We start from the raw sequence: 27,172 nt of genomic DNA on the forward strand, positions 1-27,172 counted from the left end.
CATGGCTTTTCCCCTAATTAGTTGAGTAGTGAGTTGTTATAATCATCATGCAGTCAGACAGCTTTATTATTCTTAAAAATAAAAAAGCATGAATATTTATAGTAAATGTTCATTAAAAAATAAATGTGTTGAGGACATGTAATTAAGTTACAGCATGTTTATGGACTTTTAATACTGTTATTTATTTTGTTTGTTTCAATTAATAAATATATTCTATGTTAGTGAAATATTATCTTTTCCACCAATGCATGTATTTCTTTGAATTTGATGGTTGCTTACCTTTTTTCTAAATGTGCAACTATTTTATGAAAACATTATGTTCAGAAATAATCTTACTGATAATCAGCTTGCTTTTAGTTCTAAAGTTGTTACTGTGTACATTATATTATCCAAAACTTTGGCATAGTTTTTGAAATCTTACACATGTAATAATTTTAAGTGTTTGAGGTGCAATTTACATTATTTAGCTTCCAGTGGTGGGTTCCGGATCCTGTTCCAACAGGTACGATTGGAACGGGCCTGTCGTCGTCCACATTGAGATGCGCAGTGCGCACATGCGTCTTACTGTCCAACGACACCTCCATGAGCCTCCGTGACGCTCCAGCTGCTCAGCGGAGCATTGCACAGGCGCTGTACGCTCTGTGCATGGAAACGCTGAAGACTTTAAAAACTGATAAGGAGCAAAGACAGACAGGTGAGCCTTCCGGAGCACTGTACTGGAACGGTATCCAGTGCTCCGGGCAGGCTCCGGTATGCCCGTACTGGGGCCCACCACTGTTAGCTTCCCAAGTTTACTAATTGTAGCAAGGGTTATTCACTGTGTGACAAGAATAAAATATAACTTGCCAGCAAAATAATGTGTTATTTTTTTTCTTCTGAAATCATACTTCTAATGGGATGACGCTTCAAAATTAAATATTTGATTAAAACAGATGTTTGAAAGGACAGACCAAGGAAGCTTATGGGAAAGAACATAGAAAGAAAAGTCAAGGAATATTCAAATTAGCATTAGTCTACTGATAATTCACAGGTAGTCTTTGACTTACAACCACAGTTGGAACCATAATTTCCATTTCTAAGCAAAGCACTTGTTAAGCGCGCCCTATTTTTGGCCTTTTTTGCCATAGTTGTTAAGTGAATCATTGCAGTGGAATGAATCATGAAGTTATTAAGTGAATCCAACTTCCCATGTTGACTTTGCTTGTTGGAAGCAAGCTGGGAAGATAGCAAATGATGATCACATGACTTTGGGATGCTGCATCTGTTGTAAACACATGTCAGTTGTCAAGCAACCAAATTTTGATCATGTGACCATGGGGATGCTGCAATGGTCATAAGTGTGAAAATCAGTCATGACACTTTTTTCAATGCTATTGTCAGTTTGAACAGTCCCTCAATGAATACTTATATGTCAAAGACTATTTATATAGAAATAGTGTCAAGATTAAAATAAATCCACATTTCTCTCAATTTATATTGGTAAAATTGTACTTAAAATATTGCATTTAGTCTGGGCACTACACTGGAATGAGCTTCCTTTTATGCCCACTTATCTTCATTTCTTTTCTTATGGAATTGATGACAAGGCTTCAGGAAATGACTGATCTCTTCGTTCCCCCAATTTGTTAAATATGCTGAAACATGGATCATATGATTCTCTGCATCTTGGGTTTTGGTGTCTGATAACAACTTCATGCTATATTTCTATAGTATTCTGGATATTATTGCAATCCTTTTATTTATTTTGTTATTAAATTTATATATGTCCCATCTCCCACTCAGCTGATATACTTTTTAATGCTGCTAACTTAATCATCTTGGTTTTAGTCTATAGGTGGTCACTGTATTTATACTGTACACAAAGGCTATCATTACAGTTGATTGGAGTAGAACTACTCAAACATAAACATGTTTATTTATAACAGTGGTATGATTACTATATTTAAAGTTTGAGGTCAACTGAAGGCCACCCTCCTGTTTACATATTACATTTTGCATTCAGAAAATTGATACTTTTCATGGCTAATTTCCAGTACACCGAGGACTAACTATACATTACAATATTGGTAAATATGTCCAGTAATAGATGTTATATTTCTGTACCAGTTTTTTTTTAAAAAAAAAAAGATGCTGAGAGTTTCTTCCTTGGATGTTTTGATTTAAAATTTTCATATGATAAGAAATAATTTATTATGTGAGTCTGAAGTTACAAAACGCAGTCTTTTGAATTATCTTTTAAATTAATTTTATTAAAGTTCTTTACAAAGTAAAATCAATACAAATGTAAAGAAAAAAAGTAAAGTAAAAAATGAAAATTAAATAGGAAAAAAGAAAAGAAAAATGGTTTCTGATCTTTTCAGCAGCTATAAATGTGTTTATATTTTGTCCTCTTTCTATCTGGTTACATTTTGGATCTTTTCTTTTCATATTCTATCATTTGTATTCATCAAACCCATAAATCATGTTAATTTCTTTGCATTTTCAGCAAAAAGTCCATAAAGGGTTTAAAGTCACTGACAAACATTTTGTCAGTGAATTTAAATATTTTCTGAATCAGACAAGTCAATTTTACCAGCCCTGCAAATTCTGTCATCTTTATTACCTGTCCATTGTGAGTATTTCAAAGTCTTTCCATCTTTGTGCACACAATAATCTCATTGCACTTACCACATACAAAAGCAATCATCCACAAGTCTTTTCTGACAATCTTTTGAATTCTCAAAGTAGCCTTCATCAAAGCAGGCAACAGAGAATGAAAAAGAGAGCTGATATGCAAGCCATATTTTTCACAGTTGGGAGGAATATTGGAGCTGGCTCCAGACATGTAAATTAGGCTAGTATCAGATGCAGCAGAACATTCATTAAACTGTTGGGATGAATAAACATACAAACTGTGATTATTTCCTCTTTTTTGAAATCCAGCTGTTAATCTTGAACCGGCTTCCAATCTGTAGTTAAATGCAAACATTAGAACATTTGCTCTTTTATAGTTTATAATCATGTTTAAAGAAGAATTTTTACTTAGCAACCAATTCACTATGCTCTGTTGACTAATGATACATCTTAACCCCCTACTCTTAAGCTTCTGCCTCAGAATTTGCCTTCTTAAAATGTATGTTTGTTCTGTAAAAATAGAAATTATACTTTGATGCAAGAAAAGAAATACAATATGAACAAGTAGCTACAGTATGAAGCAGAAGATACCATGTTAGTACTGAATGTCAGATATCTGTTAATTTAGTATTTGAAATACTAAAATGGAAAACAATGTTTTTGGGGGGGAGGGGAGAAAAAAATTGTAAAGAGAAAGCCTGATACCTTTTATCTTGTAGGAAATCATTTATTTACTAATTTTTTATCATTCTTTTATTGGTTAAATCAAGGTAGCATACATACCTCATTCACCTGTCTCGTTTTTCCCTATAACAGCAATCCTGCAAGATGGATTGGTTTAGGAGAAGAGAATAACTGGCTCAAAATCAGCCTGTCAGTTAAGGGAGGACTAGAACTCATTGCTTGATTTATAATGCAGCTCTGAACCACTATCATGTTGTCTTTCTTTAAAATTTAAATGTGGGGAGGGAATAAAGAGGGACTGCAAAAGAAATAGATTGTTCAACATCTTTAATCAAAAGAAATACCCAAACTTCTATTATCTACAAACCTGCTCTACACTAGTACAGCAAATTTGAATATTTAAGGAATATTTGATCATGTTTCTAATATTAGTAATACATTGCTAGACCTAGTCATACTTTTGAGGTACCCTTTCATCTGTATTTACATGATCCAGAAAATGGAACTGGAAATATACTGTTGATTCCAAATTTCCAAATGTGGCAATGTGCATGTGTACAAGGGCAATATATTTTTTTATTATTTATGTATTTATATTTATTTATTTACATCCAACCTTTATTATTTTTACAAATAACTCAACATGGCAAATATATCCAGCTTATCTTCCTCCTCCTATTTTCCCCAGAACAACAACAACCCTATGTCATGGCTGACTCGCTACGCACTCGACTCGCACCCAGACAACAGAAACAAGGAGGGCGGGGTGGGCAGGTTTGGAATGTAAGGGAGGCTTAGGAGGAAATTGGAATGCAAAAGAGCCAACTGTCGCCTGGCAACGTCCTGGTGCCCAAAGTCAAATGATGGGAACTTCCAAGATACTCAAACCATTTCCCAAAACAAATTGTCTGTAGCTTATTGGTGGACAATGAACAGTGGGTGGCCCGGGGAGAAAAGGGGATTTTACCTATGCTGCTTCGAGTGCGAAAACGTTGGAACTGGCTTTGCTTTTTCTGTGCTTCTGTGGAATTATCAGTAAAATTATACTCTTGGTAAAATAATGTCCCAGAGTTTTTTGTTTTCTTTTTGGCTTTTTATACCAACAAAATGGTTCACAGGCTAATTCTACAATTGTGGTTGATATACACTCAATTTTTGTAGATCTTGATTTTTTTCCATATTTGGATTTATAATAATGAAGGTTCTTTGAAAGAGTATTGTGACTTGTGTGCCTCTACAGAGTTTTTTTAAAAAACTGTACATGCTTGTTTGATACTTTGTTCTTCTGTAGTAATACTAGTGCAGAACAGTGAAAACATTTACATGCTTCTAACTCTACAGCTGGCTAAAAATGTTGGTTAAACAGATTATGAAACAGATAAGAAAAGCCGCGACCTTGGAGAGTCTTGAATAATTGAATAGAAAGTGTTGCAAGTGAAGGCTTGATAGCAAGGAGTGTATTGGTTAAGATTTGATGAAGAATGTTAGTACTTGCTATATTTGTGTGCAGTTAGTCCACAAGATGTTGCAAATTAGCAAACTTTTGGAGGGCAAGGGTACATCTAGAAATTTAAGGGCATAGTGTATTCAGAAATTTTCTGCCAGGAGCATACTTACATATTCACAAATTGCCTGCTATGGAACATATGCCATTGCAGTAAATTTATTGTAAAGATTTTAGAAATTATTCCTTTTGTATTGTACTATTGTGGTTTAAAGAGAGATGAACCATCTCATTCTGAAGGCCCATCCCACCTGCGCTGGCAGAGTGGACACACTGTGGATTCAATCATCCCAAGGAATTTGGGCTGGCAAGCTCCAGGAGAAGCACCTTCTCTGGCATAGCTCCGGCCATCTGGAACATCCTGTCCCCTGAGATGAGATTGGCTCTACCCTTCTGATGTTTCATAAGCCTTAAGACCTGGCTCTGTCAGGTGGCTTGGAGACCCAATGGGGGAGCTTTTTACTGAAAGTGGTTGGCTATTATTAAAATTTAATCCCACTTCCCCACCCTTGTGTGTCCGGCTCCCCCCTTTCCCATCTGGTGTTAGTGGTTTTATCCGTTGTGTTCTATGTTGATTATATATATTTTTAAATGCTTTAATATTTTTATGCTGTAAGTTATCCAGTCATTTAAATACAAGATGGGTGCAAATAAATTTCCTAAATAAATAAATAAAATATTCAAAAGTTAATCATGTAAGTTAATATTTTCTCTTTAAATCCTTCTACAGAGAGCGCCCTGTTGAGGACAGTAATGACCACAATTGAGCCCAATATTTATATTGTTAAGTGAAACATTTGTTAAGTGAGTTTTGCCCCATTTTATCATCTTTCTTGCTGATAAGTGAATCACTGCAGTTGATAAGTTAGTAACATGGTTGTTAAGTGAATCTGTCTTCCCCATTTATTTTGCTTGTCAAAAGATCTCAAAAGGTGATCACATAACTTTGGGACACAGCAATGGTCATAAGTATGAACCAGTTGCCAAGCATCTGAATTTTGATCACATGACCATAGGGCTGCTACAAAGGTCATAAGTGTGAAAAATGGTGATAACTCATTTTTCCAGTGTCTTTGTAACGTTGAATGGTCACTAAATGAACTGTTGTAAGTCAAGGACTATGTGTAATGATTTGTCAAAGTAGTCAGTATCAGTCCAGGTCCAAAAATACACCAAATGAAACTAAGGAAATCAATATATTCCTGTTCATTTAACCATGCAATAAGAAGAAATATTGGTTCTTCTTCCTTTCGATACCCATTTTATTGGGATATTGCAGTTGAGCATTCCTAAAGGATAGACAATGAAAAGAATAGGAAACATGTACAGTAATAATTTTCAGAAGCAATGAAATCACTGATACTCCCTTATTGCTAAATAATACCTTAAGGCTATCTTGTATTTGCCCCCTCCATATTGTTACATTATTCATTATTTATAGAGAATAAATTGTGAAGACGGTTAAATGTTACTGCTTTTTAAACTGTGAACAATTCAACTTTAGTTAAGTTGTGGTTTTTGACAACAGTGCCTAAGAATGAATGTTTCAATAAAGGTCATTCAGGAGTATTAGCTTCAGAGCTGTTGATGTGTTGTAATTTGAAGAGTTTATATTGGTTCTCTCAAGCAATATTATTTTAATGGTACAATATAGGGATGCAAATTTGCTTTTGATTTCTAATTATTAGCCATCATTTTTTAAAATATACAAGAACCATAGAAAGCAGCTACAGAAAACTGTAAGGATTTGATAAGTAGGGGGTTTCTGTTAAAAGACTTACTAAATGCTTGATAGTGTAACTCTTTCATTAGAATGGCTGTTAAATTACTCTGAAAGGTTTACTAAATTGGGGAGCATAACTGTAGACATCAGTACAATTAATTGTACTGAGAATAGAAATAGGATATTGCTGGGCTATTTTTTGTGGTCATTATAGTTATTTGCTCTAGAGCAGTATGATTTTAAAGGGTTTAATTAATTTATTAACCTATACAATTTAGAGGCTGCTTGACTCCTTAACGACTTTGGGTGGCTTACATATAAAAAGCAAGAAACAGTAAAAGCAAGAGTAGAGATCTTACATATAGCAATAGCAATAGCAGTAGACTTATATACCGCTTCATAGGCCTTTCAGGCCTCTCTAAGCGGTTTACAGAGAGTCAGCATATTGCCCCCAACAATCTGGGTCCTCATTTTACCCACCTCGGAAGGATGGAAGGCTGAGTCAACCCTGAGCCGGTGAGATTTGAACCGCTGACCTGCTGATCTAGCAGTAGCCTGCAGTGCTGCATTTAACCACTGCGCCACCTTGGCTCTGCATGTCCAGCACACAAACCATACACACAAACAACCACCCTATCTAAAGCCTTGGAGGATAGCCAGGTTTTCAGAATGCCATCAGGGTGGGAGTCATATGGATCTTTTGGAGGTTGCTATTGCTACAGACAATGCATTCTTCTTAGGTTCTGATACATGGCATTATTTACCTGAAGCACACCTACTCTGCCAGATTTTGCTGGACGGAAAGAAACTACTAGAAATAGATGCTCCCTCAAACCACCAGTGCTTTATAAGTGGTAACCAGCACCTTGAATTATACTTAGAAACTGGCTGGTGACCAGTGCAGCTCACAGAGCAGTGGTCAGACATAGGCATATTGAGCCATGCCCCTTGCACTTCCACATTCTGGATCAGCTATAATAATGGCTTTCAAGAGCAGCCCCACGCAGATCATATTTGCAACAGTCCATTTGCAAGGTGACTGACCAGGGCATGGGTTTCTGAAGGGTCCCAGTGTAGGGATGAATGCAACCACCCTTGGCTATACCTGCCACATGCTACTTGAACAGAAGCTGTGAACCCAAGACAAAGTCCACATTTTGCAATCGTATCAATTGGGAAAACCCCACCCCATCTAAGATAGAGAATCCTCAGGACCAGGAATCCCAAATATCTATAGCTAGTCTTGTCAGGATTGAGCCTCAGTCTATTCTTCCCTGTCAACTGCAGTTATTCACTTGCTTAGCAACACAAATTCTGGTCCCAATTGTAGTTATAAGTCAAGGACTATCTCTATACATTGTCACAATACTTTGCCAACTTGGAGCCAGTTTGTTTTGCCATCTTCTGTCTGTACTGAGGTTTCTGATCTGTTATGTAAGTTTTTTTCCTAAGGACAGTTAAATGCTCTGGGATCTTACCTGGGAGAAATATACCAAAATTTGTTATGGGTGTCTGGTTCCATTACAACAATACATGTTTAATTTTGTGCAAACTTATGAACACATGGAATTGTCTTCTGCTGGCTCAAACCATTTGTTCTGACAATTTATTATTGTCTATCCTAACAACAGCCTTCGGTATCTAAAACAAAGAGGTTATCTATCATTTGTTGCCTGATCCTTATAAACGGAGATGCTGATAATGAATCTTCTGCATACAAACCAGGTGTTCATGCCAAGCCATATCTCCTAAGCTGTAGAAATGTGTATGATGGAGCAGAGTATTGTACATGTTGCCATGCGTTGTGAATTTCGTTAGCTATTATTAGAAAGACCCTGCATTCTTGTTCTTAACATTTAGAAAGCATTTATTAATCATTTAAGCAGGTATTTGTGAATTGGGGATGTTATGATTAGATCCCTGAAAGTTCATGATACTATTATTTATTAGGTCTTCATGAATTAATTGAAATCTTTTTTAAATGGCATGTGTTATGTTATGTTACATTATGTTGTTACCGAAATTGAAATCCTTCCTTCTAAGATGCCAAGATCTGTCTATGGTAATTGAAGTGACATAAAAGTATCAATATTAATAATTGAATAAAAGCTGCATATGTAATCTTCTGTGTATTTCAAAGTGAAAGGACTCCAGGTTATCAAATTCAAATTCAAAGCCTTTTTGTCATTGTACGTCATGTTTACAATGAAAATGGTTTAGCCTCTACTGGTGCAGTCCATACAAGAATACAAACAACATGAATAATATAAATTATTATTATATAATATATATTACAATATAGTATATATTATTATAATATAATATAGATTATTATAATATAAATTATCATAACACAAAGGTATGACTACAGCACTTCTACATAATACTAAGATACTGTGACTAAATAAGAATCTCTGCTGATCCCGTCTTGGCCTTAATGGAAGATTGGGATGAAAGTAGGATGATACAGTTTTATAGTTCAAGCAACTGAATGTTACAGATTACATGGTATCTGAATGTTAAATAGCTTTGCAATGCATCTACATGGAAGGAAGTATGCAGTGGAGTACCCCAAGGCTCTGTTTTAGGCCCAGTACTCTTCAACATCTTCATCAATGATTTGGATAAGGGAATAAATGGGGAACTCATCAAATTTGCAGATGACACCAAGCTGGCAGGAATAGCCAACACTCCAGAAGATAGGCTCAAGATACAGAAGGATCTTGACAAACTTGAACATTGGGCACTATCTAATAAAATGAAATTCAATGGTGAAAAGAGTAAGGTTCTACATTTAGGCAACAAAATGAAATGCACAGGTACAGTATAGGTGGTACCTTGCTCAACAGTAGTAACTGTGAAAGGGATCTTGGAGTCCTAGTGGACAACCATTTAAATATGAGCCAGTAGTGTTCAGCAGCTGCCAAAAAAGTCAACACAGTTCTAGGCTGCATAAATAGAGGGATCAAGATCACGTGAAGTGTTAATACCACTTTATAATGCCTTGGTAGGCCACACTTGGAATACTGCATTCAGTTCTGGTCGCCACAATGTAGAAAAGATGTGGAGACTCTGGAAAGAATGCAGAGAAGAGCAACAAAGATGATTAGGGGACTGGAGACTAAAACAAATGAAGAATGGTTGCAGGAACTGGGTATGTTTAGTTTAAGAGAAAGAAGGACTAGGGGAGTCATGACAGCAGTGTTCCAATATCTCAGGGGTTGCCACAAAGAAGAGGGAGTCAAACTATTCTCCAAGGCACCTGAGGGTAGAACAAGAAGCAATGGGTGGAAACTAATCAAGGAGAGAAGCAATTTAGAACTGAGGAGAAATTTCCTGACAGTTAGAACAATTAATCAGTGAAACAGCTTGCCTCCAGAAGTTGTGAATGCCCCAACACTGCAAGTCTTTAAGAAGATGTTGGATAGCCATCTGTCTGAAACAGTATAGAGTTTCCTGCCTAGGCAGGGGGTTGGACTAGAAGACCTCCAAGGTCCCTTCCAACTCTGCTATTGTATTATTGTCTTATTATAATATTGTTTGTAATTTCTTCAAAGAAATATGCATTATTTTTGATTGTCATGATCATTGCTCTTTCTTTGATTTATTTTTAGCTCTTCTTCAACGAGTAGCTGAACTAGAGAAAGTCAATGCTGAATTTCTACGTACAAAACAGAATCTCGAGCAAGAATTTAATCAAAAGAGAGCCAAGTTTAAAGAACTGTATCTGGCTAAAGAAGGTAATGTTTAATTATTCTAAGTAGATGTAAAAATTCTAACTCTTAACTATTATGGCTAGATAGAAAATTCTTGTTTTTTGAGGGAATGTTGGGTTTGAGAAAATATATGTGAGGATCTTTCCCACATGGGAAAGCAGTATTCTCTGCCTCACAAGATATAAAGATTCTTCACAAATCTTAGGCTTCAAAATTGGTTGAAAAAGTATAGTACATAATTTAGAATGGAATACACATAGTCCTTGACTTATGACCAGTTTTTCAGTGACTGTTTGAAATTACAACAGCACTAAACAAACGGTGGCTATGACCAGACCTCAAAGTTCTGGCTGTTCCAGCACTTTCTATGATTGTGTGATTGCACCCTGTATTTATGACCAGTTAGGAATAGGAATAGGAATAAGTTTATTTATAGGCCGCCCTTTTCCCTGAGGGGACTCAGGGTGGCTAACAACTTATAGGGAGTGGATACAAACAGTGACATATGTGTTATAACACATAATTAAAAAATAAACAACATTCATTCAACATTCGGGTGGGGGTGGATCAAATCTTTACCCCCAGGCCTGGCGGGATAGCCAGCTCTTAAGGGCTACGCGGAAGGTCTGAAGGGTGGTGAGGGTACGAATCTCCACGGGGAGATCGTTCCAGAGGGTCGGAGCTGCCACTGAAAAGGCTCTCCTCCGCGTAGTGGCCAGCCGGCACTGGCTGGCAGATGGCACTCGGAGGAGGCCTAATCTATGAGATCTAATTGGTCTCGAGGAGGTAATCGGCAGGATGCGGTCTCTCAAGTACCCAGATCCACTACCATGAAGGGCTTTATAGGTGGTAAGAAGCACCTTGAAGCGCACACGGAGATCAACAGGTAGCCAGCGCAGCTCGCGGAGGATAGGTGTTATGTGGGTGAACTGAGGTGCACCCACAATCACTCGCGCGGCCGCGTTCTGGACTAGCTGAAGTCGCCGGATGCTCTTCAAGGGCAGCCCCATGTAGAGCACGTTGCAGTATTCCAGCCTAGAGGTCACGAGGGCGCGAATGACTGTTGTGAGGGCCTCCCGATTCAGGTAGGGTCGCAACTGGCGCACCAGGCGAACCTGGGCGAATGCCCCCCTGGTCACAGCCGACAGGTGGCGATCAAAGGTCAGCTGTGGGTCCAGGAGGACTCCCAAGTTGTGAACCCTGTCTGAGGGGTGTAAAATTTGGCCCCCCAGCCTGAGTGGTGGAACGCTAACCGAATTATTGGGAGGGAAACACAACAGCCACTCGGTCTTTTCCGGGTTGAGTACAAGCTTGTTAGCCCGCATCCAGTCTTTAACGGCCTCAAGACCCGGGTTCATCACGTCCACCGCTTCATTGAGTTGGCACGGGGCGGACAGATACAGCTGCGTATCGTCCGCATATTGATGGTATCTTATCCCGTGCCTCCGAATGATCTCGCCCAGCGGTTTCATGTAGATGTTAAATAGTACAGGGGACAGGACCGACCCCTGCGGCACCCCATATGTTAGGGGCCTCGTGGTCGATCTCTGTCCCCCCCACCAACACCGACTGCGACCTGTCCGAGAGGTAGGAGGAGAACCACTGCAAAACAGTGCCTCCCACCCCCACCTCTCGCAGTCGTCGCAGAAGGATACCATGGTCGATGGTATCGAAAGCCGCCGAGAAGTCAAGAAGAACCAAGATGGAGGCGTGGCCTCCATCCCTGGCTCTCCAGAGATCATCGGTCAATGCGACCAAAGCGGTTTCTGTGCTGTAACCAGGTCTGAAGCCGGACTGGAAGGGGTCCAGGTAATCGGCTTCCTCCAAGGACCGCTTAAGCTGGTAGGCCACCACCTTCTCAACAACCTTCCCAATAAAGGGGAGGTTGGAGACTGGACGGTAGTTGTTAAGTACGGCTGGATCCAAAGAAGTTGCAGCTTCTTTCTGTATAACTTCAATTAACACAAGACTGATTTGAAACAGTGGGTGTCATCTTGAAGAATTTTCAGCGCATCTGTGGTCCCATCCCAGTATGTTTGAGTAGAAGCACCTTGACTAATAAGGAATGTCTATTGATTTTGTATTAACTGGATTATCACAGCCCTTGAGAAGAGACAAAGGATGTCCTTGCATGTCGTGAGAAAAAAAAAAAAGGTATTAGGCCAGATTCAAGCTTAGATTTTACAGATAATGGCATTAAACCAACTCATGAAATTAGTGGAGAAAGAATTGGCAAGCTCTCGGCCATAGCATTAAATAGTCTGTATAAGGCCTGGGAGAAAGATTAATAACTTGGATTCATAATATGAGTTCATAAATTGAGCAGTCATAATGATAACCATTCCAATGTTTAGTATGTTCAAGATTCTCAAAATTATATTACAAGATTACCCCTTAAGATGTAGGAAATAAAGTAAATGTTTATACTTTTGGGATAGAAGGAACTTTTGGGTAATGAGGGAAATAGAGAACATTTCTAAAGATTCACAGAAACCACTTTTTAATTTTGAAATGGCACCTCTTCCCCTTTGTTGTTTTTTTGAAGGAGCTGCATTGCCTGTCTTCCCACGCCGGTGTCTTTCAGATCTTTTCCCCAAAGATCCTTTTTCAAAAGGCAACTGGACTTCCTTATTTTTTTTCCTTGAAAATGTTTCGCTTCTCATCCAAGAAACTTCTTCAGTTCTGACTGAATGGTGAGGAATAGAAATATTTCTATATTTTGCAGCCATCAGGTCGTTAGCACTCTTAAGGTTGGGTCTATTCAAAGAACAGAAATATTTTTTCCCTGCCATTCAGTCAGAACTGAAGAAGCTTCTTGGATGAGAAGCAAAATGTCTTCAAGGGGGAAAAAAGTCAAGTTGCCTTTTGAAAAAAGCATCTTTGGGACAACCGTGGCCTGGATGGCTGAGAATATCTATAGACATTCAATTTTTTTGTTTTTTAGTCTCCTTGCCTTCAGAAGTAAAATTCCTCTATATTTTCCCCTAATTTCTGTATCGTGCCCTCCTTGTTTCTCCTAGCAAAGAATAATGGAGGTCACGGGGCTTAATAGAAGAAAGGGAAATGTGGCATTTGAGTGGTGGCATATTTCTAAAACTTCCATAACAGTAATTTTTGGTTACATTGAGAGTTTCTCTGATTTTTAAAGCCATCCAGAATATGAGGAAGGTCTCAGCAGAAGGCCTCACCCATTGGTTAAAGTAGGCAGGTTGTTTTGGTTCTTATTAATCCATTGGCACATGAGATGTGTAACTATCCAAAACTTCTCCAAAATCTGTTCTTTATCCTTATTTGGAGCTGTTCCGGGAAGCAATCTGGAAACTAGAAGACAAATAGTTGATCAAATTGGGTTACTTGTCAGAGAATATGAATAATGAGGACCCGGATTGTTGGGGCAATATGCGATATATGTCTAACTGCTATTGCTATTGCTAATAATATTATTTGGATGAACTTTCAAGAATAGAATATACAAAACAAGATAAAAAAAACTTTTAAATTTTGATGTCACACAACACAAAAAGATAGAATTTTTTCTATTATTAAGGAGGCTGCAAGGTGTTTTTTATTATGAACATGCTGTTCAACTGAGTGTGTAGAAGTCTATAACTATAGCTTGGTATGTGGTTAAGGTAGGTTATTTCTAGGGCAATCCAATCTGAAAAGACTCTGTTCAAGAAGAGGCATGGTTTCAAAATTAAAAAAAATGCCCTCCATAACATCCTAAAATGGCTAATTCATGGTAAGCATAAAGTCTGCTTTCTGATACTAGGAAGTATGATTCCATAATAAAAAGCAGTTTTAAAACAACAGCATTGATTTCAAACTTCAAGCTTATCATAGAGTTGGAAGGGGAACTGAGAATGAGACATAAATCTAGAGTAGTAAACTGGAGTAGAATTTATACTGATTTGCTTAGAGCTAATCCAATATTAGCAATAAGTGGGAGGTTTCTCCCCTTGGCTCCAGGAATCACCAAAATAAATAAATGTTTATATAACTATCCCCTATTGTTTTTAAAGAGGATCTGAAGAGGCAAAATGCAGAATTGCAGACAGCACATGATGATCTGGAAAAACTTCAAAAGCAGCTCATGGAAGCACAGGCTGAAATGGAGAACATCAAAGCCATTGCTACAGTGTCTGAAAATACTAAGCAGGAAGCTATTGATGACATAAAGAAGCAGTGGCAGGAAGAAGTTGCCTCTCTGCAGGCTATAATGAAAGGTAGGACCAATAAAAATGAATGGATTGTTAGGCCAGTTTCATACTATCCCTGATACATAGCTTGCTATTCCAAACCACTATATAGAAAATCTGCCTACTTCAAATAGCTCTTGTGGAAAGGAAAGTGTACTAAATTGATTCAGAAGAATGATTTTATATATGAGGTCATCGTTTGGCATCTTCTGTGGTTTCTTTAATTTTTTGGCTTACATTTTTTCTTGTTATTTAGAAGTACCCATCCTGCTTGTGTTAAAAGTTGGTTCAGACAGACTTCCAAAAATAAATACATGAACTTGTCATAAAAATTAGGATTTTTTTCCTGATAGTATTTTCTTTCTATTTTAAAAGTAGGATTTATACACAGTAAATAAATAAATAAGGGTAGGCTAGAACAGTTCTTACTGACAATGTACAAAAGTATGTATGTATAGTGGCAGTTAGTTGTGACTCTTGATTTGTACTCTGCACAGATTTTCTATTTCATTATCAGATGTGGAATTGTAGATATATTTTTGAAAAACAGACTTGTTGATAACTGTATGAGGAATTATGGTACTTTTGTATCCATCTTGCACTTATTGTTAATATGTGAAAGATTATCCAGTATAGAAAATTTTACTTCTATCACAGCTACTAGAACAAATAATGTGGTTTGAATCTTTCAAGTGTAAATACAGCATCTACATTTTCTATGTTTACTTGGAAAATATACCCCAAACTTGATATTTAACCATAAGATGTACAAATTCAGTGAAGGTGCCATTTACTATTCTAGAAGATTTTATTCCAATAAACTATCAGACAGACCCCGGACTTGTTGGATTGGTGCATTTTAGGTGTGTATCAAATAATATGCTTAAGAATCTCACTCTGGGACTTTTGGTGGTATTGTAACAAGATTGTCAGCAAAGATGATTATTATTATTATTTGTTGTTGTTGTTGTTGTTGTTGTTGTGTGGTTAATCTTTGGTGAGATTCACAGCCTTTGGGGCTGGGCTGGTTGGTAGCTCAACAGCTCGAGTCCTAACCAAGGACCTAGGAACTGTTAAGGTAACATCGGAGGATATACGCTGTTCTAAGCAGGGTGGTTTTTTTATAGAATCAGAATGTTCAAGTCTGATAAATTTAAAATTTCCAAATAGCGAGGTAGCCCTATTATTATTATTATTATTATTATTATTATTATTATTATTATTATTATTATTATTATTATTATTCAGAAACTGTCCGTGAATATGAAGGCCAGTTTCATCACAGGTTGGAACAAGAGCGGTCTCAGTGGAATCAATATCGAGAGAATGTTGAACGGGAAATAGCAGAGCTGAGAAGGCGACTTTTAGAAGGTCAAGAAGAGGAAAACTTGGAGAATGAAATGAAGAAGGTTAGTCAGGACAGAGCAGAGTTTCTCAACCTTGGCAACTTGGGTGGGTTCAACTCCCAAAAGTCTCCAGCCAGTGTTTCAAAAAAGATGGAACCATATGCCACTTGATAGTATATTAACAAATTGGGCTGATCTTAGCCTCATTGTTTCTAAGCCTTGAGCTCTATATAAAGCCCTTTTATTTAATCTCATTTTTTGTGCATAAAAGCAAAATATATTTTATTTATTTATTTAATTATTTTGTCAATGTCTTAAAGGCTGATCTGAAAATACCACTGGGAGGCATTGAAAAAAAGTTATGCCATGCAAGAATTTTTAATTTTTATCATGGAAAATTGTCCAAAAATATTGAAATTTTTTAAAGCCCAGTTTTTCATTTCTTTGTTTAATTTCTTTCATATTGGTATGTAATTATTTGTAAAGATTTTAATAATACTTTAGTATTAGTGATACCTAAATATTTTAAAGATTTATATACTATTGGAATCCTTAAAAGTGTGGAAATTTCCTTTTGAGTTTTTGGGAATGTATGGATAGTATTTTATTGAAACACCAATTGTAAGTAAGTGGAACAATCTGTTCTAATTGAACCTAAGTAGCTTTGAAATTGTCAGTGTGTGTCAGTATGTCTTTTATACATTCAGCACACAAGATATCTGTTGCCTAAAACTGATACAGTACTGAGATTCTGTTAGCATTCAGTCAATAGACTGAAGACTGAAATCACCTCACAAATGGATTTATTGTATCATTTAATGTTGATTTCAGGCTCAAGAAGATGCAGAAAAACTTCGTTCAGTAGTGATGCCCATGGAGAAGGAGATTGCAACTTTAAAGAATAAACTGACTGAAGCTGAAGAAAGAATAAAAGAGCTGGAAGCTTCAGAGGTCAGCAAAACAAAATACTATCAATATGTGCTGAGGAAGAGTATAATAATTACCAATCTAACAATACTATATATTGTTTCTTTGCAGCATGACATTTTTGGACAGGAAACATGGTGACACCATAGGAGATTTCTGTGAGCAAAGTATTGTCACTAAGCATTATAAATATATTTAAAAATACAATTACCTCTGTATCCTTTTTTCTCCTTCAACCCTGTCCATGCCATGGCATCATTGCTTTCTTCAAAACTCAGAACTGTAGCTTTGTTTCATCTATATCTTTTTGAATGCATTTTGAATTTATTAACAAAACATACGTTTACTAGAAAACATTAAAACTCAGTGAAGTTTTGAATATCTGGGCCTCACATTAAATCCTGATAAGCTAAGTATATATGGCATTTAAAGAAGACACCATGGTTTGAGAAAATTTTAAATTCTTTCTTTCTCCCTCTGCTTTTTATCAACATATTGCAATATTCCCTTGGAATTTTGCATATTACATGACTTGGGAAAATTATTGCCTTTAAGCTGTGTTTTGTAACAGGTTTTATTTCTTATAGCATCTTCTTCCTAATAAACTAATAGCAGTTCTGCTGTTTAATATTCAAGATATTCTAGGTACATCATTCCTTTGTTCTTAATAACTTTTAATATTTGCTTTCAGCAGAGGATTATAGAAGAACTTGTTTAGTAAGTGAATATTATCAGATAAAGAAGCAGCATTCATTATCTTTCTAACTGTAAAGTTGACCTTTCCACAAATACTGTGGTGGAGATGTTTCATGATCCTATTCACACAGTTCTTTGCATGCTATTAACTTATGAAACTGAAGCAGAAGATACCAGTGAAGCAAACAGCTGTCATCTTAAAATACTCTCTTGTCTTAATTATACATTATTATTATTATACTTCTATATAAGGCCTTTATATAATTTGTGATAGTCATCTAAGAGTCTAAAGTATGAGCTAAAAGTTCTTAAAGTAAGCAACATTTTAATTTTTTTTAAAAAATAGGAAATTAATTGGTAGTAAAATAAGACACCAACTTCCATTGATTTATCATGTGCGATCAAGTCATAATGATCATGTAGGATGATCTGCCCCAACTGGCCCGTTAGGCTGTCCAGTATTTCACCTGTCACCACTGCATTCAAGTTCATCTATCTTACTGCTGGTTTTCTTCTTTTCTTTGCCAGCACCACATATTTCTCAAAAGAGCTTCTTTGTACACTGTGTGTCTAAGATATAATTTCTGCTTATTTGTGACTCCAGTGAGAACTTGGATTGATCTATAATCCATTTGTTCGTCTTCCCCGCTATCCATAGTATTCCCAAGAGTCTTCTCCAACATCAACTTTGAAATCATGAATACTCTTTCTGCATTTTTTAAAATCCGACATTCACTTCCATAGAGTGTCACAGGGAAAACAATTCCAGACGTAATTCTGAACTTTGTATCTATCAACATAACAAGGAATATTTTTTCCGAGGCCTTCATATTACATTACCAGATACTAATCTTTGGCACATTTCTTGGTTGCTGATTTCTTCACTGTTAATGGTTGATCCCAGAAGACAGCTACCAACCATCATTCCAATATCTTTCGTGTCATTTCCTTGTCAATTGGTTGCTCCACCTGTTATCATTATTTTTGGTTTCATATTTAATCTCAGTTCAATTTTTTCACTCTTCTTGATATTCATTAGTAGAGTAATAGATATTTGTTACTAATTTGATTTTTCAGCTATCAGAGAAGTGTCACCATGTAGTGCAAATTATCAATGTTTCTTCCTCCAGTTTTGAAACCATGCTTGTCTTTTTCCAGGCTAGTAATCAATCAGAACTACAGATGTCATATTTTTGAATGATTTTCCTCAATAAATCAATGAACAAATGTAATGTTTTTGACAATTATTTCATTGAGTACTCTTGATTTAGTTTTAGGACTTGTGTGAAGAACAGGTCAAGTTTTAGAATATGTTGTATTTATACAGAAATATTGAAATTTTAAAAGGGTTCACAAACATTGAAGCACCACTGTAAAGCTACAATGTGGGTAATATAGAAGACCTAGATATATTGTTACATATATCAGTATAACAGTTCCTGACTAACAACTTTTTCTAACATGCTTAGAACTATACTTGATAAACATCTATTCTAACCATTAACTTTTGTTTCTCTGTATATTTTTCAGGTTAAAGAACTGAATCACTACTTGGAAGCTGAGAAATCCTGTAGGACGGATCTAGAAATGTATGTGGCTGTTTTGAACACTCAAAAATCAGTTCTGCAAGAAGATGCAGAAAAATTACGGAAAGAACTTCATGAAGGTATGGATTTTTCTCTGGGCTAAAAATATGATAATAATAGTTTAATGTAGATTTAGAACACAGGTGTCACACTTGATTGCGTTTCGTGGTGTCACGTGACGTAACGTGATGTTTCTTGCCTTTGTGGATCTGGGGTGGGTGTGGTCTACATGTGATGCTTCTGGCCCATGGGCCGCCAGTTTGACACCCATGATTTAAAACATGCAAGCTAAGTTGTATGCCCATAATATGCTACTAAATACAATGTAATGTCTTCTCATATTGGAAAAAGAACTCTTGGAGTCCACAATTCAAAGAAGGCAAGAAGCTTCATACAAACCAGAATCCAGCCTTTGATATTCAATTAGTATATATATAAAGTTAAATTTTATTTTTTTAAAATATGTAATGCATATTAAGGGGACTATTTTGTAATTTGTGGAGGTTTTTTTTCTTTTTTTGACTTTACTTGCCCTTTATTTGACAACTGAACAAATCGTTTTCTGGAGAATAGTACAGGTAGTCCTCAACTTATAACCATTCATTTAGTGACTGTTCAAAGTTGCAACAGCACTGAAAAAAGTGACTTATGACCATTTTTGACACTTACAATTGTTGTTGTATCCCTATGGTCACATGATCAAAATTCGGATGTTTGACAACTGATTCATATTTATGATAGTTGCTATATCCTGAGATCATGTGATCACCTTTTCCGACCTTCTGTCAAGCAAAGTCAATGGGGACTGTGTTACTAATTTAAAAACTTAAGGGATTCACTTAACAACTGTGGGAAGAAAGGTCATAAAATGGTGAACATTCACTTAACAGCTATCTCACTTTCTGTTCCATTGTGGTCATAAGTCAAGGACTACCTGTAATTATAAAGAATATTAACTCAATGTTAATAAAGACCTATAAAGAAGCAATGTTGTTGAAATATGGTAAGCTTATGTAAGAGCAATATCAAGTAGTAAATTCAGTTCTTCATGTGTTCTTGAGTACTGAGAACAGACAATAAAATTGGAATACTGTTTCTTAGCTATCAGTATCCTTCTGAGGCTTACATCTAATTTGCCTGTGTTATCTTATAAAGTTGGATCTTATAAAGTTGTTATTAAAAATACTTTTTTATTATTTATCTGAGTAATTCCAAATAATCTGTTCTGTAGTTTATCTGGCTGACATATGCCTTTTATATTCATAGTAGTTCCTATTGTATTCCCATATAATTTAGGAGATATAAAGCATTATGCATCAAATAAATCTTTAATGTTGTTCCTTCTTATCCATTCCTTCCACAAGAACTCAATATGCATTCTCTTGAAAGTCTTACGTCAAGAGAACTTTTGATTTGAGTTTGAGATGAGCTCTTCAAAATGTAACATTCTTATTACATCAATTTGAGTAAATCATCAAAAATGAACTACGCCCCATAAAATTAGTGGTGCAACAAAACATATGAGTTCAATTGCTGTAGAGGTTGCTACAAGTTAAGAAAATAAACTATATTTTCTTTGGCATTCAAAACTATGGAAAATTCTATTTGCTGAAAACATAACAACTAAGAGTAGTTCTTATCAGTGTGTATCCTTAATGGAACTGCATTTATATGGAGAAAAGTATGCAGTGGGTTACCTCAAGGTTCTTAGACCCAATACTCTTCTGTATCTTCATAAATGATTTACATGAGATAGAAGGGGGACTCATCAGATTTGCAGATGACACCAAGTTGGCAGAAATGACCAACAGAACAGGCTAAAGATACAAAAGGATTTTGATAAAATACTGGGTCCTATCTAACAAAATGAAATTCAATGGTGAGAAAAGTACAGTTTCACTCTTAGGCAGAAAAACCCAAATGCACAGATACAGAATAGGACAATAGGTGGTACCTGACTTCATACTGTATAGTAGTAACTGCGAGAAGGCTTCGGTAGTCTTAGACAATCAAATATGCAGTGTGTTGCAGCCACCAAAAAAGGCACTGCAATCCTAGACTGCATTAATAGAGGGGTAGAATCAAGACCATGTGAAGTGTGATCTTATAAGTGTGTTATTTATAATGCCTTGGTAAGACCACAGAAAAACGAACTCACTGGAGAAGAGCCTAATGCTGGGAAAGATAGAGGGCAAAAGAAGAAGGGGATGCTAGAGAATGAGGTAGCTAGATGGAATCACCAAAGCAGTAGGTGTGAGCTTAAATGGATTCCAGAGAATGGTAGAGGACAGGAAGGCCTGGAGGAACATTGTCCTTGGGGTCATGATGGGTCAGACACGACTTCGCAACTAACAACAACAACAATAAAGACCACAGTTGGAATATTGCATCCACTTATAATCACCATAATATAAAAATGATGTTCGCTAGAAAGAGTGCCAAAAAGAGCAACAAAGATGATTAGAGAACTGGAGGCTAAAACATAATGAAGAACAGGGTATGTTAGTTAAATGAAAAGAAGGAGTAGGGGTAACATGATGTCAGTTTTCCAATATTTGAGGGGTTTGCCACAAAAGGGGGGGGGTGTCAACCTATTCTCCAAAGCACCTGAAGGAAGGACAAGAAGCAATGGATAGAAACTAATCAAAGAAAGAACCTAGAACTAAAGAATTGTTTTTTCTGACAATAATTAAATCAGTGGAACAGCTTGACTTCAGGAGTTGTGGATGCTCCATCACTGGAGAATTTTAAAAATAGATTGGACATTTGTCTGAAATGGTAGGGTCTCTGGCTTGAGCAGGGGATTGGACTAGAAGACTTCCAAGCTCCCTTCCAATGCTGTTATTCTGAGTCTTAAAGAAAATTTAAAAAAATCCTTTTGCTGCATTTTATCTCTGTTTTAGATAGGATAGAAACCGTGATGGCGAACCTGTGGCAAACCATTTGTTAGGGCATGCAAGGTATTGCCTTGTCAGCTCCAGCGCACATGTGCGCGCTGGCCAGCTGACTTCGCCCTTCATTTTCCCTGAAGCCCCCGGAGGGCGAAAAACAACCCAACACACAAACTGAAGTTTGGGAACGGACTTCCGGTTTGCACCTAGGGCCATTTTTCGCACTCTGGAGAGCCTCCGGGGGGGGGGGGGGGGCAGGGGAGGCCGTTTTTGCCCTTCCCAGGCTCCGAGAAAACCTCTGGAGCTTGGGGAGGGCGGAAAAACGGGTCCATTATGCACCAAAAGTGGGGGAAGGCCAGGGGTCACACGCACATGTGCGGGGGTGTGTTCACACGCACACGTGCAGAGGGGTCACATGCATAGAATTATTATGACCCCCCCTGAGGTCCCTCCGCTTTTGGCACGTGATGGGAAAAAGGTTAGCCATCACTGTGATAGAAATATTGAGTATGTGAATATATTGAAAATTTTGTGTTACTGTATTATTTCTTATTGTTTAAAAATATATAAAACGTTATTATCAATTTTCATGCTGTTGTTTTTAGCTATATAGTTTCTATTTTACTGCTTTGGTTTTTAATATTCTTTTTTTATTTTATGTATCTGGTAATTGCTGTCCATACCACAACTACCATTACATTAAATGAGGAATACTTGAACAATATGCTTACTCTGCTCCTAATTATGTATGTTAGATGTTCAGTATGCTCCTAGTTGTGTACAAAATATTATCACAATAAACTCTGTGAGCAAACTTAACTGCTGGAATTCAAATGGAGTTCATTGTCTGTTTTCATATAGTATGCCATCTACTAGAGCAGGAAAGGCAACAGCATAATCAGCTCAAACACACGTGGCAGAAGGCCAATGACCAGTTCTTGGAGTCACAGCGTTTATTGATGAGGGAGATGCAATGGATGGAGATGGTGCTGACCTCAGAACAGCTGCGGCAAGTTGAAGAACTAAAGAAAAAAGACCAGGTTAGTTAATACAGCACTGAGATTTGTAGCCAAGTTTTCTTGTGGTTGAAGAAAAGAAATGTAAATAGATGTAGGGGAGCATTTGTTTCTAGTGCTGTAATATTTGGGGGGCATATTCTTCATGACATCAGATCTCTAGATGGGGTTAACATGCATTGTGATAAAGGTTAGGAGGTTGGGTGTGCATACGTAGAATGAACAAAAGAAGGATGTGCACTGTGAATTATATAGATAATCCTCAATTTACGACCACAATGGAGACCAGAATTTCTTTTGCTAACAAAGGCAACTGCTACTGTGTTCCCCCAAAATAAGACCTATCCCCCCCAAAAGCCCTACCTTGATTTTTACACATGCGTCCCTACCCCAAAATAAGCCCTGTATGAGGTGGGACGAGACGTGAGTGTAAAAATCAAGCTAGCGGGAGGGTGGGGGGAGGAGGTGCTCTACATGTCCCGCACTTGCTTACCTCATGTTGCCGGTAAAGCCGCTCGCAGCAGAATGCTGTGAGGCTTGTGCTGTTGGAGCAGCTCGCAGCAGAACTCCACGAGGCTCAGCGTCTTGCCGGTGGAGCCGCTCGCAGCAGAATGCCGAGAGGCTTGTTGTGCCAGTAGAGCCACTTGTGGCAGAATGCCCTTCATGTGCTTGCAAAGAGGACAGCTTGAAACTGAGCAATTAGCTCTGTTTCAAACTGTCCATTTGCAAGCAGATAAAGCTTCGTCTCCCTCTGGGCGAAAAGTGTTTGGACAGCTATCGCTGGCCCCAACCTCTCCGTCCCACTGTCTGCTTGCCCGTGGCCTCAATCTGGGCCAAGCTCTCAGCCCGCCCCGACCTCTACCAGCCCTGCCAGGAAGGCAAAGAGCCCTCGTGAGGAGCCACGGCCGAGAAGTGTCCCAGCAGAAGCTGGACCAGCAGTCAGGGCGGGTAGAGGCTGGGGCATGCCGAGAGCTTGGCTCATTGCAGCCATGGGTAAGTGGACAGTGGAATGGAGAGGGCGCCTCCTGCACTTTTAAAAAATAAGACCCCTCTGAAAATAAGCTCGAGTGCTTATTTTCAAGCCCAAAAGAAAATAAGACTGGGTCTTATTTTCAGGGAAACATGGGAAGTGAGTTGCACCTGATTTATGACCTCGTTTGCCATGGTTGTTAAGCAAATCACTGCTGTCATTAAGTGAACCATGTGATTGTTAAGTGAATCTGAGTTACCCCATTGACTTTGTTATTTTAATTTCGAATGGTCACTAAAAATGATTGTAAGTCAAGGTCTACATTCAGTACTCCCGTACTTACATATGGGCTTTTGATGTTTGCATTATTAATATCCAGCATTTTGCATAAAGAAGCCAACTTAAATTAGATATAGTGAAATGTTAATTATACTAAAAGATAATGATATTGCAATCTTGGTTTTTAAGAATGATTTGTATTAATCTGCAGTTGTTGGTATGTGGGGTGGGGGGTGAGGGAATAAAAGGAGCATTTTCTATCTTGCAGATGAAAAAAAAAACACTTTTATTTTCAACTTTTGTCCTAGGAGGATGAAGAGAAAAGAAGACTTCATAAAAGGAAAGAAGAGAAAGAGAAAGGCACTGATGATGAATCAAATGTAACATGTTCTACAATTCATGAAGAAGCCCTTCCACCATTCCCTGGTGAAGAGGTAAACTTAGTTACTATAACAGCACTGTCTTCACTGGGAATGCTCCTTCTTCTTCTTTCTTTTTTTCTTAATGTATTATGTGAACCAACCCATTTATTGTACAGTATATTGTACAAACTGACAATAGTTAATTTAATAACCAGGTTAAGCACATTGTGTGACTAGGTCCAAAAGTCCCTCTTCAATGAATTCTTTATGGAACGGTTTGAGAGATAGAGTCGGGGGAGATTGTATTTCACTTTTGACTTCTGTACCAAAAAGAGCTGTGTTTATACGAGCCCTGGAATTGTCAGCAGAAAGCAAAGTCTCCCTTCTTCTTTCTTTCTTTCTTTTTTTTTTGCACCAATGTTTAAAATTACTTATTGTGGGGCAATTGATCCATTGTGTGAGTTTTCTCACCATCTCCTACAAATGTGTAGCCTGACTTGAAATTTAGATTATTGTCAATTCATGATAAAACATGGTTCAAAAGCTAGCTTTTAATCAAGGAACAATAAGTATGAAATAATTTGAGATGTTTTAAGTATGATTTTAAAAAGAGGGGAAGAAGTTATATGACTTTGCTTAAGATTTTGGCAAGGGATTCTGTTTTCTTGCAAATAGTTTAATCAGTGATGCTTGATAACTATGTATTTGGGAAACTGTTCCAAATAAGCCTGAAATAGAAGACAGATGTTCCAGTTCTTTCACAATAAATTCCCAATGAGAATTTTATTGTGTCCTTCCTTCCTCAAAATATTTATCTTAAGCTTTATTTCCAAAGAAAAGAAACTATTGTCATGAGCTACAAACAGGATGGGCAGGTTCTATTTGGAGGAAGGAATCCTGATGGTACCTGGAGCCTAAGCCCTACCCTATATCCCCCCAAATAGGACCTTCCTGGATAATAAGTCCAATTGGACTTTTGAGCGCATGTGCTAAAATAAACGCTTCCCCCGAAAATAAGCCCTTCCCAAAAATATTTAAACGCATGCGCAGCCAGTCCCCGCCATTTCCTCTGGTTGCTTGCCATGCAAACAACATGAGGTGAGGAGGTGTGGCCGGAGGGGTGGGAGGGGAGGGGGGACCATGCCCCATGCATCCCACATGCCCTTACTTAATGGATGTTCCTGCAACCCTAACCACCGCATCCCTTCTGTCACGCTAATGGCTGCCACAAAAGGGGCGCAGGTCCAGCGACGCGCAACACAGCAGCAGCCATGAGGTGACCATGCTCACCGCTTCCTGCGCCTTAAAACCAATAAGACCTCCCTGAAAATAAGGCCAAATGCTTATTTCAGGGGACAAACAAAAATAAGACCCTGTCTTATTTTCGGGGAAACACGGTATAGAGCTTTATAGGTCACTATCAGCACCTAAATTGTATTTAGAAAAATTAATGTAGTATTTCCAATGCAGAGGCCATATAGTTGAATCAGATATTCCTCATTAGAATGCACTCTGCCACATTCTGTACTAGTTGCAGCATTTGTGTGGTCTTCAAGGACAGCTGTAAATAGAGCATAGTTCAGTAACCTGTTTGATGTGAAGAGAATATGAATTGCTTCCTGCTCCCCAAATGGCTGTAGCTAAGCAAATGCATCTCTGGCCATATTCTCCACTACTGGTCCATTCAGAGCAGTAGAACAACTTAAACAACTTAAAGACGCTGTTTCTTTAAGAGCACAGCCCATTCCAGAGCAAGAGGAGGGGCTGACAAACTGTCTGTTGATTTCTGAATAAGAAACAACTCCTAATCTGGATGAAAATAAGCTATGAAGAGATAGCATGCATCAAAACAGAAATTTTATGAATCATGAAAACTCCATTGAAGGGGGAATTGGAGGAATATTTCATTTTGGAAATAAATGAGGGGGGGGGGTGGAGTCCATAACTCATCCTATATTTTGGCATATAACCCAGGAGTGGGTTGGTGGAGCAATGATTTGGCTGGATATAAGGGAGTTTTTATTGTTGGACAGTTTTTCTGTTTCAATTATAGGTGCACCTCAACAGCACTCATGGTTCAGCCCACTCGCTTGACACAGATGCATTGCTGTCTTCAGGAGAGTCTCTCAAGTCGGACAATGACATGTTTAAAGAGGGACTGCGTAGAGCTCAGTCAACAGACAGTTTGGGAACGTCGGGATCTTTACAAGCCAAAAGTTTGGGCTACAACAATAAAGCCAAATCAGCTGGGAACCTTGATGAATCTGACTTTGGGCCACTGGTTGGGGCAGACTCTATATCAGAGAACTTTGAAACTGCCTCCCTGGGCTCCCTGCAAATGCCTGGTGGGTTTATGCTAACCAAAGACCAGGAAAAAGCAATCACAGCAATGACACCAGAGCAGGAGGAAACCGCATCCCTTCTCTCCAGCATCACACAGAGTGTAGAAAATGCTTATGTCTCTCCTAGTGGTTACCGTTTAGTTAGTGAAACAGAATGGAATCTCCTTCAGAAAGAGGTAGGCGTTTGTACATACTGTAAACTCCCATTTGAGGATTATTTTACAGAGAATGATTTGTGTGTGTTATAGCTCTCTCCTGAAAACTTCTGATTTTTATCCAAAATGGCTACAATTGTAGCCATCCTCTCAGTGGGATTTA

The 27,172-nt window shown here is 37.8% G+C and overlaps 1 protein-coding gene across 2 annotated transcripts in view; it reads left to right on the plus strand.

Moving 5' to 3' along the window:
• The window catches only part of RABEP1 (rabaptin, RAB GTPase binding effector protein 1), a 55,487-nt gene that overhangs the window by 15,565 nt on the left and 12,750 nt on the right, over positions 1-27,172 (plus strand). The window contains exons 2-9 of one of the 2 annotated variants that reach the window (XM_087717248.1): positions 10,139-10,264; positions 14,263-14,466; positions 15,688-15,848; positions 16,617-16,736; positions 18,939-19,074; positions 22,747-22,925; positions 24,459-24,584; positions 26,566-27,030. In XM_087717248.1, coding sequence (XP_087573374.1) covers positions 10,139-10,264; positions 14,263-14,466; positions 15,688-15,848; positions 16,617-16,736; positions 18,939-19,074; positions 22,747-22,925; positions 24,459-24,584; positions 26,566-27,030 — 1,517 coding nt within the window. The remainder of the gene's footprint in view (positions 1-10,138; positions 10,265-14,262; positions 14,467-15,687; positions 15,849-16,616; positions 16,737-18,938; positions 19,075-22,746; positions 22,926-24,458; positions 24,585-26,565; positions 27,031-27,172) is intronic. The other variant, XM_087717249.1, reaches the window with a different exon arrangement.

The sequence above is a fragment of the Thamnophis sirtalis genome, unplaced genomic scaffold, assembly GCF_051295495.1.
Source record: "Thamnophis sirtalis isolate CommonGarterSnake01/CBP01778 unplaced genomic scaffold, rThaSir2_p1.2 scaffold_6, whole genome shotgun sequence".
Classification (NCBI taxonomy): Eukaryota; Metazoa; Chordata; class Lepidosauria; order Squamata; family Natricidae; genus Thamnophis; species Thamnophis sirtalis.